The sequence below is a fragment of the Labrus mixtus genome, chromosome 19 (assembly GCF_963584025.1).
Source record: "Labrus mixtus chromosome 19, fLabMix1.1, whole genome shotgun sequence".
NCBI lineage: Eukaryota > Metazoa > Chordata > Actinopteri > Labriformes > Labridae > Labrus > Labrus mixtus.
This window is the reverse complement of record NC_083630.1, coordinates 21679398-21698854: the sequence shown is the minus strand read 5'-3', so window position 1 is coordinate 21698854 and position 19457 is coordinate 21679398. Positions and strand designations below refer to the sequence as shown.

Genomic DNA, 19457 nt, shown 5'->3' with positions numbered 1-19457 from the left:
TGTGTTCACTTCATCTGAGGAGAATGTCTTCAAAGCTGCGAGTCGACTCACCCCCGAGGCTGCGGCTGGCGCCGAACTGTCATACTGTGGCGGAGAAAATCAGAACTCACACTGAGAACATTTCCATAGAAGCCACTTAGCTCTTGTGCAGGATTTGTCAGGATGACCCAGATGTCCTGTAAGGAGGAATGACGAGAGAAATTAAAAAGACCGGCACTGAGGCTTTCATCCGCAATCGCTGTTTCTTCCAAAAAGAAAAGTGATGTGGAATGGCTGCACCCAGTGACAACTATGTTCAACCAGTGTGCCTTTGAATAACTTACTGTTGTTGAAGTCTATGCTGGAACCACTAGGGGGAGCTGGCACACTATACACAGGCGGATAACATCACCATAGAGTGAGGGGAAGCAGTGAGGGAGTGAGATAAAGCACGGATGAAAGGAAGAGACCTACTTAAGGCATTTTATTTTTTTTCAGCCTGAATGTATTTATTGAACTCCTTCACGTGACTGATTTCAGTTTCATCCTGGTCATCGCTCTTCCTTCCATATGCAACAGAGGGAAAACACATATTTTACTGCAATTTTCACTGAGGAGACAGCGAGAGGGGGATGCACAGGGAGAGGGATTGCTCTGACAGGAGAAAGAGAGGAAAGGAAATTTATTGTAACATTATGTGTAGAGTGAATCGCACTGTGGGACTCCGGTGTCTAAAATGTGCCGAAAACCTCAAGTGAACTCTGAAGGGTTGCAGCAAGCAGCAAAGAATGGCTTTGGGTATATTCTCAGTGGAACAATTATACCCAACAGTGTTTACGGTTCTTCTGCCATCTTTCAAACGTATGTAATGCTGCCAGAATACATTATTTGCTGTGACGCACTAAACCTATTCAGCTGCAAGTAGAAATTGATTTGCAGGTCAGATTATGTCTAGACTGTTAGGTTGCACTTGAAATTCCTCCATATTTTGATGGGAAAAAAAGTGTTTTAGGTGTCTGGGCTTCTTTCAGCCATGGTTTCAATGGGATCACTTTCTATGTACTTCAAAGCAAAGGAGGTTCTAACAGCAGTGGCCAACATTTAATCCAAGGCTAATGCTTATTCTGTTGATTAATATTCTGACATGTTAAAATGAATCAGTCTGTGTGCCTAATGAACTGGCAATTAAGTGTAATTGTTCTGCGAATCATTATAACTAACAGGTGAGAGGTATTCTTATTCTGTTTGTCTTTAAACTATGACACTATGTTCCCAAAATAGCCAATTTACTCCAAAAGCCTCTTTTCTCATAGTCTGATCTTTCCCCAATACCTCAGGAGGATTTAACTCGAAGTCATCTCAGTTAAAAACTTAACAGAATGTTGCTTGTAAAATGTTAGCACAAAAGAGGTAAAGCAGAACGAATGTCCAAAGAAAGAGTTACTCTTACCCACGTTGGAATTCAAAAATGATCAAACAAATACAGTCAATTTTCAAATGATGTACCTGCACTTCTTTTAAAGTACAAGTTTTAGAAAGCATGGCACACTAGGGTACAGTTATATAATCTCGTTTTTTGTCTCACAGGAAATGTGTTGAAGGCAGAGTAATGTGGGTTAGTCACTAGTCGTCCAACATGACATCTCTCCATTTGTCCCCCCAGTTATCGTGGTCCTCTATGTGGGCTTGAGACGGCAGAAGAAAAAAGAAACCCTCATGTCATCCAAAGAAGACATCCGAGACAACGTGATCCACTACGACGACGAAGGAGGCGGTGAGGAGGACACGCACGCGTTTGACATGGGAACGCTTCGCAATCCCAAGGTCGTCAAAGAGAACCTGTTCCGCAGGGACGTCAAGCCTGAGTTGAAGCACGGTCCCAGGCCGCCCGTCTCTCAGGACAGCGCCGACATTCGAGATTTTATCAACCAGCGTCTGCAGGAGCACGACATTGACAACTCGGCCCCGCCCTACGACTCTCTGGCCACGTACGCCTACGAGGGCAACGGCTCTGTGGCCGAGTCGCTCAGCTCCATCGAGTCCCTCGCGGTAGACCACGAGGAGGACTACGATTACCTCAATGACTGGGGGCCCCGCTTTAAGACACTTGCGGGGATATTCAGTGAGCAATCAGAAACTCAGTCGGACTCAACCACAACGGAGAACACACATTGATGTTATTCACAGACTCTACAGGCAAATATGTAACAATGTTCTTTTGCTCGGCGACACACAATGTTTTACCATCGTTTTCCTCCAATGTTATCTGTTCTCATGTTTTTCCAGCTCGCTGTTTTCTATTTCTATTTTCTGTGGTACTTTTTACCATGCTCGGTCCCAAAATTGTAAAAAAAAAAAAAAAAAAAAGAGGGAACATTTGGTGACATGATTAGATGAGCAAAACAGCCATTCAATGACCTCTCAATTGAATGTTGTTTCTTGTCTTACATTTTGTTTCCTCTTGGGGAATACACATAAACACGGAAATGTTGTCATTTCCTAGAACATCCTTAAAAGTGCCTCAATATAATTGTTATTTCACTTGCTATTTCATGCCACATCTCCAGTGTTGTTTCTTAGAACCCATAGTTTAGCTAGTTCAGTCGACAAACCGTGCGCCGACTGGATTAGGTATCTACCAAGACCAATGTCAACTCTGTGGGGACAATGAAGTGGCCCGAGTTTGGCCAAAGATGTTTTGAATGTTATTTATTGTTTTATTTATTTATTGGCTGATTGAGTTGGATTCAATTTTTGTGTATTTATCTATTTATCTCTCAGTCATCAATCTGTATTTTTTATTTTTTGAGACACACAAGGATTTTTGTAATTATTATCATGACCCACATGAAAATGTAAGTTTCTGTTAGGTGGGTCCTGTGAATAGACTTGTACTAGAGTTGTAAAAAAAAAAAAAAGAATTTAGGGCTAAATACTGCAGTTCAGTCATGTAATAAACACAGTTTTCTTAAATAAACAGCACTTGGACAAAATCCCTTTTTTGTGTTTTCTTATTGGGCTCCCATTAAAATAGATCTATTTATGATTTATGCTCAACCACTGCTGAATAAAAAATGTTAAGGCAGCAGGTGAGTGGTTTGAATGGGCCCACAAATGGAAACGTCAGTTGCTCGTATTTCTACTTATAAAATAACTCAAAATAAAGTGTTGGTATTTATAAACCAAGGCCATATTTTCACAAACCAGTAGTTCTCCAACCTTTTTTTCCTTTTTCATTCTGAGAGTCTCTCCAGATTTTATAGAATATGTGGCTGACTGGGGAGAAAATATCTTCACTCAGAGAACCACAGTCACAGTGTAACCTTAGGTAATCATGCTCTCTCTTCATACGTTGTGTTTGGTGCTGGCAACAAAGTCTAAGTCTTTGTAAGATATTTAGAAAATCAAACCTTCATACATTGACCTAAAACCGATTGTTCATATTACCCACCATTTGATATACTATTTCAATAGCATATGTGGACTTCTGTCTCATATGCACTCCACAACCTTTCTAGAAGTGCAAAATTACAACACAGTTGATTAGGTTCCTTCTGACAAATCAACAAATAAGTGCTTTATAAGAGAGTGTTTCCGGAATTGGCTTAACATCCCAAACGCCAGGGAAAGGCAATCACGTTGCAAGAATTACAAACCACACTGAAGCTTCAGTATGGAATCGAAAAAGGCCCTATTTCCCCAGTCATTGATTCAAGTGGCTCAGACCATTCTTGCCATGGTCTGGTGACGACATAATGGAAGGTCTGGATGAAAGCCAGAGCCGTCAGTGACATAAAATGCAGACCCTCTACCAATGGAATTGAAGTGATGAGTCCCCTCTCTATCACATCCAGCAGTGATACCTCGTTGCTGAGCTCCAGTAAAAGTGAGTCCATATGGTTGGGAGATAATCTACCGGATGAACTGGTTCCACTGTAGTCAATGGTTATCGTTAACCATTGGTTACAGTGGAAGACCCACAAACTTTGCCATTTTCTACCAGGAGCTATATTGTTATCAGACTATAGCCAAACAGTTCCAAGATTGGTGTTGAATTAACTTGTTCAGAGAATGGAGGCAATTACATGACAGCTCATTGCGCTCTGGAATAAATAAAACATCCATCTTTCCATCCAACCATTTTCTACCATTTATCCAGTATAAGGGCGAAGCACTTAGCAAGTTATTCAAGACGTCCCTTCCCTCCAGGGACGTTTTTACTTGTCCTCCTTGGGGGTTTGAGGCATTCCTGGGGCAGATGAGATGTGTAATATGTCCAACCTGCTCCGGTTATAACCCTTGGGTCTACCTCCAGTTGGACATGCCCTGAAAACCTCTCAGCGAATCGCCTAAGAGGCATCCAGATATCTATGCTGAGCCAATGCAAAGGAGCAGGGGCTCTGCACTTAGTACCTTCTGTATGTGTGTATGTCTGTGTGTATCACCGCATCATGGAGGTTTCAACTTCATTTTAAGGGAAAACGTTTATTTTGGTAAAAAAAGGAATTGTACTGAACAAATTCAGCAGGTTGTTGTGATAACTGAACACCGTGTCCTCCCTGTCACAGAATGGCAGATCCTTAAACGAACAATTTAATCATTTTTCTTACCACTTATGACTCATCCTGACTAGTGGCACAAGGCAGCATTGACAGACCAAACAAAGACATCAGAGAAAAGTTGCAGAAGTGGTGGGTGTAGGAGTGAAGGGGCTTCCATCCTTTGCATAAACATAGACAACTACAATACTCTACCCTCAGCTCAGGGGAGAGCAACCATTAACACACGCCAAAGGAAAAAGAAGTGATTCCATTTAAACTGTTTATGTTGGACCAGGTTCAAGTCACTGTGGCCTCGAGAGCAGCACTGTCCATTTCGATTGTTCAGTTCCATTTCCAGCTTTTACTGCCAGTACTGCAACATGAATAGAGTTGGTCTGTTTTTCTTTTAAAGGAACTTGTTTAGTGGCACAATGCCTCAACATCTGATGCTGAAGGTCCCCCTTTAGCGTCACTTCGTAATGCTGTTTTCTAGCTTTTTGATTTGATGTGGTGTTGAAGTTGGATAATATAGTGTATAAAGAGTGCAGAAGTCCTTTCAGGTTAGAGGTAAAAGGGTGATGAATGGGTCACTTTCAAGGACTTTCATTAAAGATAATGTGGTTGGTTCTTGTGTGATACAAATACTTCTTTTAAGTATTTAACTTCCTTTTAAGAAACATAATGCATGTAAGTTTGAGATGTGGCTGGTGTTACCAACCAACCACCAACTAGTCTCTGATTAGAGTAATTTCTTGGTTGGAGCATGTAAGATAGTTCTCTGAATATAACCAGCACTTCTGTATCACAAAACCAATGCAAAGAGGAGGCACCACCTCGTGTTGCTATTTGGTAGCGCAGTAATACTACATTTACAAGACTGAAAGTTACAAGTTAACATACATTGTTTACAGATTCAGCATCATGATTTCTCAAAATGTAACCAAAGATAAAATCTACTATTTTACTTAATGTCTAGTATAAAAGATTGATTTCTACAATTCATTTAGCAGACGCTGTAATCCAAGGTGACGTACATCAGAGACTAAGTACAACACAAGCAAGGATCCAGAGAGGATTGATTGATTTTACAGTTCAGAGATGCTCAGTCAGGTTCCTAGCATCTCTACAGACTATAAAGCTACACGTTCTGTCATTGGTCTGTGTGCTGAGTGAATTTAGCCCAATCAGCAAATCAAGGGGGCGTGCCATGACACCTGTCACTCATTTACACTACAGAAGTGAATGGAAGAAGATGCTACTCTGCTTGAGTAGACAAAAAAAGCTCATTTGGGCATATTGTGCATTATTTGTTGTTGTAACTATTGGGTTCTGTTGCTACATTAAGTTTCACCAAAATAATTATTTTTCTTATCTTTATTGTAAAAAAGGGAGGGCTTGGCTCTGCGCATTAGACCAGCTCTAACCATCACCTTGGGATACCTAGAGAGTCATTAATTGAAGCTTGAGGCCACGGAACAAGCTGTTGTATTCGATGAGCTGGAAGGAAGAACATGTGAGGGAAATTATTACAAACAGTAAAGTCCACTTCCTTCATTTTCCCATCAAAAAGTGGTTTATTCGCCACAGGAGGTAAGTTAATTTCCAATGTATTGAAACATCATTTTGCATTTAAATGGCATTCAAATTAAGGGAACATTATTTTGTTGTGAACCCAGGTGTTTACAGCATCCAATTTCTGAGTCAGAGGCAACTATAGCTGTCATGATTCAACAAAGACCAGTTGTCAGAGTGCTTTTTGAATAAACTCCTCTATTGTTGCAGAACACAAAACAATGTGCTTCGACTGAAACAAATGAATCCACGGCATCACCAAAAACTCACTTCTCTGTTATCCCTTCTCAGTTTGCCATGGAAGTATGCCTTTAGCTTGCAATGAACCACTGTATTGCACACTGCTGCTGTTAGGGATTATAGTGCTCATGCATATGTGTGTTTTAATTAATACCAGTCACTTTTGTGTTATTCTGCATCTAAGTGTATTTCCTGAGCGTGTTTATGCATATGGAAATAAAACTGTCACCGCAGCTGCCGCACGCGCTCGCTAAGCTGACAGGTTTGCTTTGCAGGAATGTGCTGATCTTAGTGTGAATACATATGTGCCAACTAACCCTTTTAATTATTATAACCTTGAGACAGTGGCATGTAAGAAAACACAGCAGTGATTATCACACTCAAAGAACATGTTTATTAAGTGTTAAGTAATAATTAAGACGTTAAAATTGATTTGTATAGGCAATTTACACAGTGTTGCCAGTTTAATAGGTACTGCTCTGTATTGTGAATCTAATGCATCTTAATATCCTGCAACATCTTATATCATTGGGAAGCTTGAAAGACTGAATTTGTGTTAAAATTGAGTCCAAGAATTGTTAGTATATCAACCAAGATTGGTGCATAGTGTCATAGTGGTATTATCTTGGTGTCAAACGTAGTCTTTGTTGATGTCATGCATACATTGATGACATCTTGGTACAAGTACAGCTCATCTTCTTGGCTATACTAAAGAACCAAATACAACCTTGGCCCTGGCATCACACTGGAGACAGGTTTGAATAGAGCAGGGTGAAAAAGTCAGCCAGTGAATAAAACACATTGTTCTTTTTTCCCTTTGAAGGTATTACATTGAAATTAAGCTGCAAAGTAACTTTTTAAATCCAGGAATCAAATTTCAGAAGCATGTGTGAAAAATTCAAAAATCTTCTTTCATGTAGTGTTCTCTTTTTTCCCCCTCCAACTTGCCGCTGTTCTCCTGTCACGCTGTGATCACTAACAAGACAAGAAAATACAATAAATTCCCTCTTTTGCATTTCTTTTCCACTTGGCAAGAATTGCAAAAGGACTATGGAGAAAATCAACAAAGACATGAAACCCCAGACCAAAACTGAGCACCTCAACCCTCCTCTCTTAGATCTTGTCTTGGGAAAATATAGATATGAGTATTGCAAGACTAGACCTTTTAAAACCACAGGCAAGACAAATTGATTTACATCAGGAAAGAATCAACATGAAAGAGTAAAATAAAAAGCTAAATTATGGAATTTGAGGGGCGCAGAGAAGTAAAGCAAGTCCCATGCATTCTAATTTTGAGCTTCACATCAATCCTCGATGACTCGCTGCAGTTTAGAAGGTCCTGGATGTTACAGCTGCAGATTAGAAGGTCCTGGATGTTAAAGCTCCAGGCGATAAACTGCAGGAGTGGAAACAGACACATTAAACATTAAACGCCACAGTAACTCAGCATGCAGTCTGTACCACACTGCAGCCCGCAACTCGTTCTCTCGTGTTTTAATATAGCAATGACACACAACATTAACTGAAATGATTGCAACCTTTTCTTCTGCAGGTGAATGTGATAACACCTTCTGGAATTGATGGATTTTTTAAGTCATGTGTGCCTCTTTAAATACAAATAACCACATTCTTACTCCTAACTTCAAACACAGCAGATTGGTCCATACCACAACCTGTACATGAAGATTGCATATGAAGTTGGCCAACACACCAAAAAAAAACAACAACCCATTGTACAAAGATGAAGCCAAATTATCCCACTGAACAACTGCACATTTTGGGCCTGCATGGTAGTGATCCTCTAGAAGAGCCACAATATTGACGTCATGCTGCTTCTGCAAATGAAAACACACTTTTAACATACTCTTAAAAATGCAAAGATACCTTAGGTCAGTAGAGTCCCCAGCAGAAGAGATTCTTGTGTTGGTTTGAAGCAGAAATTCACAGTTATGGAAGTTCAATGACTGCTGTTAAGAGGCCTCCATGGTTCAGTACGTGCTTATGCTTATTGCTTCCATGCAAAGTGTTTCTCTCTAAGTCTGTGTGTGATGTGAGTCCATGTGCTGATATGAGGAGACTCCTCCCCTCAAGTTAATATCCAATCACGATGCACTTAAGTTGGGGGAAGCCTAACAACGAACTTCCACCAGATACGTGTGCATTGTGTGTCCGCTCCGGTCCGTTTCGGCTACGTGCACCCTCGTCCGTCAACACCCACCGGCTGTGTTCTCCGTCTGCACCACGGAGAGCACAGCAGTCAGCTGGAGTGCCGAGACAAAGGAATTCCCGCGGTAATTAAACAAACTAACTGGCGACAGTGCGAGATAATACGATGTATGTGGTATAAAACTCTATATGAACCTTATAAACACATAAACAAACACACAAATGGTTATTATTAATCTGATTGCACATCCATTAATTCATAATAGTGACTCTGTACGATTCTGTTCTTGCAGTTCTTTATCCATTTGCTACAGAATAACCAGGTTTTTCGAGGGCGAAATATAAAGCAAAATATAAAGACGGATACTTTACAACTCTATTACTTGCTTTGTATTTCTCCAAGGCAGGAAATGTAGACAGGAAATCCCCAAAAAGGCCTTCAAACACGGCTGTTTATGCCAGTTCATTAGTTCTATGTTCGCCGCTGAATCAGTTAAGGGCCATATGCTCTGTGTTCTTTTTTAGGCTTAACATGTAAAGTACACGAGCGCTTGAACTCGTTCCTCTTACTCATCCCATCGGCTGCTTGTGTGCTTTCCTAACAGCCACAGACACAGACCATTTCCTACGCAGGGATGATCCCAGGAGAGTGTGTTAGTGAGTGCTATTTTTAAAGTCAATACGAGGCAGGTGGAGCTGCCTGGTGAGATTTAAACGAGTGCTATTACAAAGCTGACACCTTTTACTAAGATATCATGAAGTGAGTTTTTATCTGCTATCATCACCTTCTAAAGCTCATTATATTTATGAGTTTCTAAACACATTTAATAAAAAGTGAAGCCCCCAAAAAAGCCCAAATACAATGTTGAATGGCTTTAAAAGGTGGATGTTGATATCCAGTAGGCAGCACTTGCTCATGCTTGCAAAATGAACCAAGGGCAAACAGCTTTAACCGCTGTGAAAACCAGTTTGTTTTATTATCTGTGTCTGGGCTCACCTTGTTACCGTGGCACCCAATTTGGAGAGTGAGAGCTTCAGGAGTATTGGATTTCTCAGAGCATCCCCGCCTGCAGCTTTCCCTCCATGCACCGCCGCTACAGTAAATGATTCAGCGCGGAAGACCCTGATTCCTGGAAAAGATCTGACCACAGATCTGTGAAATTGAACAAATTACTGATTAACAGTAGACAGCTCTCACGGAGTGCTTGCCATGTCTGAGGCTGCGGAATCCTTCTGATCCGTTATTTCAATAAAAACTGTCTGAATAAATTAGGTTTAGTGTAATGCTGACATATCAAACAATCAATCAGACATTTGCAGCATTTACATCCCGTGGATTCTTAGGAAAACCAAACAAACAGTAGGACATGACAACAGAAAGCAACATGCTGGTCTGTAACCACAGTGGAAAAGTATTTTGAAAAGAAAAACTTAATAAAATAACACGATGTGAAGTAATGTAATTACATAAACCATGAACATCGGTTAAATATTTGACAGAAAACAAATATAAATTAAGATTTACTAAATGAAATGTTAATGGCCAGTGCTTTATTTTTAATATTAATGGAAGGAAATGAAAAATGCATGACTTGTATTACTTGCTTAATTTGTCTCAATAAGTTATAATAGGATCATACACCAAATGATTAGCCCCTCTTTGTTAAGATTGTTTTTGAAAGTGCTACATGACATGTGGTGTAAAGTCTGTCTTTACGAGGACAAAAAGCTAAGTTCTTTCAATCCTTGCTTGCATGCTTGTGTGACTGACCTCCGTATTTGTGTGTGTTGATGAGTGCAACCTCCAGGCCTGACTTCGTCCACCTGTGCCGCTGCTGCCCGTGAAGCTTGATCGATGCACAGGAGCACAGGAGCAACTAACCAATCAGAAGACAGCACCTGCCAACACACTCTTTAAAAGCTGGACCAACCCTTACGCTGTGCGCAGCTTCGTTCGTTATTAGCTCACCACTGTGCCTCTCGATGTCTTCTTCTATGTTTGTCAAATGTTCTTAAAGTAACTTGTTGTCTTGTGTCTTCTGTGATTCATAAATTAATCAGTTCCCCATCTCATCAATACTACCATTTTTTGGCAAACACTAATATTATAAGGAGTCAATGTTTATAACAGCAAAAGATGCACTGAAGCATAAAATCAGTTTCTCTTTGAGGAGGACCCTGGAGTTTACTACTTAAGAGCAATAATAAAAGGCGGCTTCAGGACTCTTTGGGAGGTATTTTGTTAATTACATTTCACTTCATTAGGGTAATTTAATAAGGAGAGCCAAGCAAATAAAGACATATTCAAATAGATATCATGTAAATGTGTCTTGACTAAAGGTCTTTGTCACATGTGGACCCTATGGGGGTCTGTTCTGAGGGGCAATAGAATAAATCATCCATGGAGTCCAGACATGAGACTTGATGAGACGGGATGGGTGAAGAACGGATGGCTAAAGATTCTGACGGGCGGTGACGGGGAGGTGGAGGGGCGCAAGAAATGCCAACTGAAGAAGAAATGTCAACTGAAGGAACTAAAGGCAAAGAAAGAGTCTTATTTAAAAAAAAGGTGTATGGAGGCGCATTAGACAGCAATGAGTTCAGCATTACTTTGGTAAAAGTCTATATTTTATTTTTTAGGAAAAAGCTTCTGACTCTTCCTTTAATTATTTCATCCGTTTAATTACATTATTTTTTATCACCTTCATTCTCATTTGAATTTCTTTCTTTCAATTTCTGTTCTTTTCTGCGTTCTTTTGTGACGCCCTTTAGGCTGCATTTTTAAGGTGCTATATAAATACAGATGAGCAGAGTTGGTTAGGTGAGACCACCTGACCAGACAGCTGATTACCAAATGACAGCCCCCCAGGCAATGACAGTTAACAATGCGTGTGAGCATGTGGTAGAGGGATGAATGTGAAATAGACTTTGACTGTGAAGGTCATAGTCTTCCTTACTTATGCTAGAGCTTCATAAAAAAATATTTCTCATTCAGTATTTTATGTAAATCAGTGAGGACTAGTCCTACTGCTTGTCAGGGAACCCTAAATCCACACTCTTCTCCAGTTTGTGTGCTCACTCTGTAGTAGAACAATTTAGTAAACTTTAGCTTTCAGAAGCATCCCTCTCTATACTCAAAAAAAAAAAAAAACACCTTGAAGATATACTGTACTCTTCTGAGAGTTCTTACACAGACAAAACAAAAAAAAAGTTAGTTTTTTTTCCCTGTGTCAGTGGTTAACTTCGCAAAAAAATGTCCTGCTCAAATCAATACACAACCTCAGTAACCTCAGCATCGTTAACAAAAACTGACTGGGAAAAATTGTTAAACTTTGTCGAAAGATAGTTGGAGTTGACTTGAATGATCTTGGCCATGTTTTTTTAAGTAAGAGCCACTCGAAAGGCAAAGGGCCGTCTTGGAAGACCCTAAGCACCCCCTGCATGCTGCATGCAGAGTTTAGACTTCTGCCGACAGGGCGGAGGTTCACTTATGTAAGGAGGTCGAAATCAAACAGATACCTGAGGTCGTTTGTTCCATCAGCTGCTGGGTTTTTAAATAAGCTGTAGGCATTGTTGCCTGGACACTTTTACTATGGACTGTTGGTCTTTTGTCCCTTAACTCACTCACGTCCATCATGGTGATATCATGATAGTTATGTTTTATATGTATGTATTTATGTCATTGTGCTGTTTTTTATGATGTATTGACTGTATGGACCTCTGTTGCAAACCAAATTGCCCCTCGGGGACAGTAAAGATTTTCCAAAATCCAAATTAACTGCAAGCTTCTGCACAACATAGCTGAACTTATATTGCAAATATTTTAAACATGTTGGAAATAATTCACCTGTGGTATGTCAAGGTGATTCTAGCGTTGATGAGCTGCTACGTTGTCAGACACAAAATGTCGTAAAGTAACAACACCTCGAGTAGATTTAATGCGCGGCTGACATGCAGGTGAGGCTGCTGGGGGAAAGAAAAAAGGTGACAGACACTGATTGAGTCAAATCAGAGAAACGTCTATTTAGAAAGCTTTATACACGGGCTGTAATGAAATGAAAGACAACAGGTATAATCAGGCTAACCTTTTAGAGTAACGAATGCTTGTCGTAAAAAGCAAGCAATTTGCTAATTACACGCTGCATCCACTGAGGCCCTCGTACAATATTGAATAGGGCGACTTTCCATTGAAAGGCAACCCAAATAATGTCTCAAACATATAATACAGTGTAATGAAGGCTGTGATTATCACTGCATTCTGTGAAATGGCACCTTGGCAAACCTCTAGTCAACTCTGGGGTGAAACACACACACACACACTTCCTCGGTCCGAGCTTACAGTGTGTGTTTATAGAGCCCAGTCGGGTATAAATAGAAGCTTGTAGGACTGCGTGTGGCTTAAGCTCATGTGTGTATCACTGGGGAAAAAGGCAGGTAGGAAGATCAAGCAACAGGAGATCATATGCATTTAAATGTCTCTGTTTGGTAGTTGTCACCGTTTTCATTTCTTCGCCATAGCTCTAATTTTCATTATGTAAATGTTCAGTTATAAAAGTTCTGTGGCCTACTTCTGCTCTTGTTTGATGTATCTGGCTTGAAAATAGAACCTTTTTTTTTCCCAGTAGTGCACTTAATTAAAAATTTCTACCTCAATTCATTTTTTTTTTTTAAACTCTCAAGGATTGTTTTAGTGCAGTGTTGCATGATGGTGCAGGGGTTAGCACTGTCACCGTATTCAGTTTATGATCCCTGGTTTGAATCATTGCAGGGGCACTTCTAATGTGGAGTTTGCATGGTTCTCCCCCGTGCATGAAAGAGCTCCTCGGAACGCACACTACAAGATGAATTCAGCCGGGCTGAGAGAACCAGCACCCGCCATTTTTTGAGTCAAGATCCCCAGGGCGCGAGATCTCACAGACGCGAGATCTCACAGACGCGAGATCTCACAGACACGAGATCTCACAGACGCGAGATCTCACAGACTCTTATGTGATCAAATTTGAGTTCAGAACTAAAAGACAATCCACATATTTAGGATCTTGTGTTTTAATTTGTTCCCTTTCCTTTGCCCCTATATCCAAAACTGGTATGAACTTTGCAAAACCAGAACAAGCCACATCTATATTTCCTCTACAAGCAATAATGAAATATATTATGAAACATAAATGGAAAGAAAGTAAGTGATGCCAATTCAGGCCTGTAACATTTTGCTGCTTAAGTCTGCCTTGTCAAGTATGACAGTATGACTATGGCCTAATGATGAATCATGCTGAAGTTGTCTTTCAGACACTTTGATGATAGTAATTAAGCCCTCAACATTTGAGCTGTATGTGTTATGAACATGTGTTATGCATGTGTCTATTTTTCCACCACACTTGGGTAATTTAACATTTTGTAAATATCTCTTTTAAATTCATTAAAACTAAATAGAAACTTGAGGCTGATATTCGAACTATCGTGTATCTTATCTTAAGGAATTTGTCCTTTTTGTTCATAATAAACATTTCTATTCATTTAGTATTGTCTTGTTTAACGACCTCTTAGGATTTTTTTTTGGGTATCCTCAGCATGTGAATTGCTGGAATCTGTGCAGCGAAGTGAATGAAAACAGATCTTTCCACTACTCTGGATGATCCAGTCTTGAGGCGAGAGTGCTGCAGATTTTGATCTGCATGATTCCATCTTAATACTGCTGGATTTTGATATCTCTTTGACCTTCATAGTCCAAGAAGGTCACCGGGAAGTCTTAAGATTTGCACTTCAAGATTTATGTTACCTCAGTTCAGTGTAACAAGAGTCTGCATAGTTCTCTAAATCCTGTGCAGCAAAGAAAATCTTCAAGGGAGGCTTCTGCAGCCGAGTGTGTTAATTCATCTTTGCTGCATCTGATGTTGTTTTGATCACGTTTTCTTTGTCCTTGTCTTGTCTTTTGTCTTTTTTTCATCACGATTTGTTGTTATTTTGTTTCCTAATCATCTATTTTTCCATCTCCGTTTCATCTTGTTTTTTTTCCACCATAAACACTCTCTTGGGTATCATCACGGCTGCCCCAGAGATTTCAGACTCCTCCACTGAAATCTTCGCTGCCACCAATTAATGAAAACACAGTTCACCACCTCTGCAAAGCGCGATAACTGCTTTTCTGTGTTTTCTGCTTTTCTGTGTGAGCCCTACCTCACAAACACTTAAATAATTAAGTTTGTGCAGAAACCTTGAGTGTTTCAAAACTGCTTTGAGCTGCAGGAGCTGTTTTCTGTATACATATCCATTGTTGCTACTTTACCCCAACCAATAGGCATTTCTTTGCAACAGATACAAGTGTGGATTGAAGAGGGGTGTAAATCAATAATAAACCAATATAGTGGCTGTGATTTTTTTTAGCCAGAATCAAAGATGTGCTCTATATTCTAAAAATAAAAAATAATAAGTAAAGTAATTTTTAAAAATTAAATAAAACAGGGATTTTTTTGCATTTTGTTAAAATGTGTCTAGCTTCTCTTTTTACTGATTATGATATTTAAAGGAGCACTATGTTACTCTGACACCTAGTGTTTAAAATGGGCACTGCACTCCCAGTTCAAAACATTGGACAGAGCTCTCTCCCCCTGTCCCCTCCTCCCTTGAGTCAATGTGGTATGTCGCTTTCTGCGCTCTAACCTATCTCCATTTTTCAAAGCATCTCCTATATTTATTCTAATTTTACAGTATGTTTCTGGTCGTGGAGCATTAAGAAAAATGCAGAGGCTTCTTAGGTCGGGTAAAATCAGTTATATCTGAACCAGTTCACTCCAAGGGACGATGATATAGTAAGATCATTTTATGATTAAATTCAGTAGATATCTTACGTATTGGACCTTGAAAGATACGCATTTGGTTTCACAAGTCATACTCATTTGAAGTGTTTTGTATTCTTATTTTAGACGGGATGATAGTTAGTTCACACAAAGTCTGACTTTGCTGGTATTTTCTGCTCCACTTTTAGTAGACAGTGGCCCAGGTTCAACCCTAATGACTTTGCCAAAAGCACCTCCATTGCTGAAATAGAACCGCGCCAAGAGAAAACGAGGAAACTCATTACCCATGTCAGTTTTGTTCACTGATGAGAAGCACACTCCTCTATAACTCAACAAATGCCAGGGGGGGAAGAAGGAATGAGGAAAAGAATATAGTTTCCCTGAAATTGGCCACTTCATTCAGGTGTAAGTGCAGACGTTTACAGTGTAATTGTGTTCTGCATAATGAAACTCTCATTATCACTCCAACAAAAAAAAAAGGACTAAACTAATTCTTGATGCAAACAGTCTGAGTAAAGACACTCAAATGGAAAGGAAAATGTTTATGCAGCTATTGTGGTTTCATTGCAGAGCTATTTTTAAGAATATCAAGCAGGGCCACTGCACACACTTATTGGCCCCAAACGTAGGCATTCTCTTTGGGTTCTAACCAACAGACATTCATTATTTGAACTTTTCTTGAGCCAATAGCTCCAGAGCTGGTAGCGCCCTCTCTAGTCACTGCTCGTGCCCAGTCCATCTCTGACCAAGCATCGCTCCAAACGGCTTTGATTCTAATCCTGATGTGGCCCGTTGAACGCATGCATCAAGCTTGACAGAGTAGATCAACCCAGTAAGGAAGTCAGACAAGGGAATGCATAGCACATCAAGTCAATTTCAAAATAAAACACTTTACTACTCTGCTTGTATAACTGTATTATTGAAGCAATAAGACACTCAAGGTTGCAATGTTGAACTGAAGATCAGCACTCTGCGATTATCTTTGACTGAAATAAAACTGCGTTGATATTCAGTATAACTTTACTCACTCGTGTGTGATATTGCTTGTTTGTTAGTTTACCTTGAGAAAGTTCAAGTGTAAAATGACAAATCCTAAGCCGTTTTCACATATGCACTCCGGAAAATGTCTAGATCAATTCAGGAGGACTTCTCCGGAGAAAAGGCATATGCACTTTGATAAATTAAGTAGGAAAATCGAAGCCGGAGAAGCACCCATCAAAGTGCAATCTGTTGTAACTGCAGTCATGGTATCGACGCTTGTGAAAAATGTAATAAACATGCCAATATGTGTTTTCATGTTAAACGCTTCAGGGTTTTATGCAACTTGTTTTGTGCGATGTCATCCATGAAAACCGGTGGACCTTGAGCACTTCAATTTGTTTACATTTTATTAGAATTGTAAAATGTTTCTTTTATTGCAGAGGAAAGTGGTGCAGTGCTTGTCTAATGCAGGTCAAGTCTGCTTACTGAGGGCTTTAACAAATGGTGACACTTTGAAGGCAGGTTGGACTTTAACTGGCTATCTCTTGGGCTGCGTTTGTCCATTTTACTTCGTTTTATTTTTAGAGGTTTGCTTTGACATCAATTTTTGCAAGGACAAAATATAGAAACTATGCTTGTATGTGGAAGCATGTTGAGCAATAACTTCCCTGCTCTCATTGTGTCCATTGGATGTTCAGGTCTATTATAAAGCTGGATTTACTTCAACTGTCATATTTTTTCCTCTTAATGCAGACAAGCTTAAACATTTTTATCGTCAGATATGGTGTCATAAATACTTGATGACACAAATTAACACATGACAGTGAATATAGTCAACAACATTTTCTTAATATTTTATGCACCCAAGGGACATTTTCCTCTGCATCATTCTGTTGTAAAAATACCAATTGGATACAAAAACAGTTTTATCCCCTGGGGGGAAAACACAAACCAGCTACAAAGGGCTAAATGAATCTGATTTGATCATTACCAAGTAAACATCAGAATAACAGAATCTCATTGACGTGAAAACTGAGTAGACAAAAATATAAATTCTGTTCTATTCTTATAAAGGACAATAAAATGACTTTTGATTCTCTGTCGTTGATTGTGGACAAACTGTAGTGAAAGAAAACACAAAAAGGGGAAAAAAATAAAAGGTTTAGCAACATGCCTGTATACTTGAAATGCAGAATCTTTAAAATCCACAATCTGAAGAATATACACTCTCTATACACTATACAAGATCTCATATATGCAAAATAATACGCTTTACTACATTTTTCTAACAATATTATGTGTCTCTAGCCTGTCTACAAACCTCCCAGTTATGAGAAAAGTCCATCCCCTCCATCTTTTGCTTGGTGCAAATTTCAGAAAATGGCTGTTTTTGAGATTTTCCCTTCGTGACATCATCAAGGGCAGTAACCCCTCCCCCAGGTCAGTGACACTCCCACAGCATCTGCCTTCTCACCGTAAACAGAAGGGCATGGAGCGAGAAAGCACGAGCTTCAGCCCCTTCCAGAGAGGAGTGAGCTCATTTACATATTTAAAGGTACAGACACAGAAACAGCCTGTTCTGAGCAGGGCTGAAATAGAGGAGATTATAGACATGATCAAATACAGGATCAGAGTGGATTTTTAACAAGAAACTTCACACGCATGTTTTATGGAGCTCTGAGACTTATTTACACTTGTCGAAAAGAAGAATAATATGTGACCTTTAAAGTTGTGGATGATTTTAAGTCCAAAAAAAAGAATTGTAGGGACAGTTTAAAATGAGTTAGGTTGCACTGTAACTCTTCTTCTTTTGACAGGCTGTAAGTAAGGCACATTGCTCTAAGGCATTCTGAACCATAGCTGTAGTTAAACATTTGGGAATTTGTGTCTTATATAGTGTCTTCTTTAAAAAGTCTGCATACCTCTCAGACAAAATAGATTACCTTCTTTCAAATTGACCCATATCGCTGTTCCAGAAATAGTTCATTTGAGCACTTCTTTGTTCAAGGTCTTTCTTATTCATGGCAGACAAAACTACTTCCTTCAAGAGGCATGCTATTCATCAAAGTGTGTTTACAGGTCAACTACATGTGACCTAAAAACACAAAGCCTGGTTGTGCATCAGAAGTGTCTGCTGTGGTCTAAAGGATTGCTCAAAGTGATGTCAATTGAGTCAGCAATTGTAATGGCTGAGGACTAAAAGGCGACAACATAATCTAGATAGAGTACATCTGTCAGACTTTGGGAGCCATCTCCTGAACTCTGCTGAAAGCAAGTCGCTGCAAGGGATGCAGCCGTTACTTCTAGTACAACAAAGCAAAAGCTCAGATTGAAGTTATGGGCAATATCCGAGACCGCTTTCATATTATTGTTATCATTATTATTATTATTATTATTATTATTATTATTATTATTCAAATTAATTCTAACCAGTTTTGTGTCTGCCAGCTATGCTCTGATCGAAACAAGATTTGCCAATATTATTTTAGTATGTTACAGGAGCTCACTAGTAATACTGCCCCACAATGCACTGTGGCTCTACAGATTACCCAGTGGCAGTGCTCGCCAGCCAAAGATGGGACATAAAGGATGAGCGAACCACCAACCCCTTTTAAGGTGACAGTCACTTTTATTTCTCTCTTTGACCTTCATGAGGACCGTTATTAATTGTAGAAAAGCACATTTTCTTTCAAGTGTTTAACAATTGACTAATGCTTGAATGAAGGGAAATTCTGATTAACTACAGGAATGTGTGAATCCTGTCAAGGTTATTTGAAGAGAATGATGCTTTGGACAGTGCTTACTTGAACTAGACCTCAAGGTTAAAGAGGGTAATTAAACAATAACCATTGTAAAATAAGTCACTGTCAAATAAAATACCTCATTCATTAATTCATTCCTTAATTGTTCCATTGATTCTGGAACGCATTCTGGGTTAAGGAAGCATTGTCATTGACAAAGCTGCACATAAGAAAAGCATGCATGTGTGGTTTTCTCAGTTTTTCTTGGCTGGTTGAGCGCCGGGCCAATTCTGAGTCTAGCAAAACTGACAGGAAAAGATAAAACATATCTGATGTTATTTGAACTTGCATTAGACTGGCTGTCTGCCTTCATACAGCGGTGTGTATTGTGTGTGTGTGTGGGCTTTAAATTCTTTATCTCTTCAATTCACAGTTCCTCCTTC

General features: G+C 39.5%; 1 protein-coding gene across 1 annotated transcript in view; it reads left to right on the top strand.

Moving 5' to 3' along the window:
• LOC132994603 (cadherin-12-like) overlaps nt 1-2972 on the top strand; it is a 118685-nt gene extending 115713 nt beyond the window's left edge. Inside the window, exon 12 of the mRNA XM_061065081.1 lies at nt 1643-2972. Coding sequence (XP_060921064.1) covers nt 1643-2154 — 512 coding nt within the window. The 3' untranslated portion in view covers nt 2155-2972. The remainder of the gene's footprint in view (nt 1-1642) is intronic.
• Nucleotides 2973-19457: the final 16485 nt, after the last annotated feature.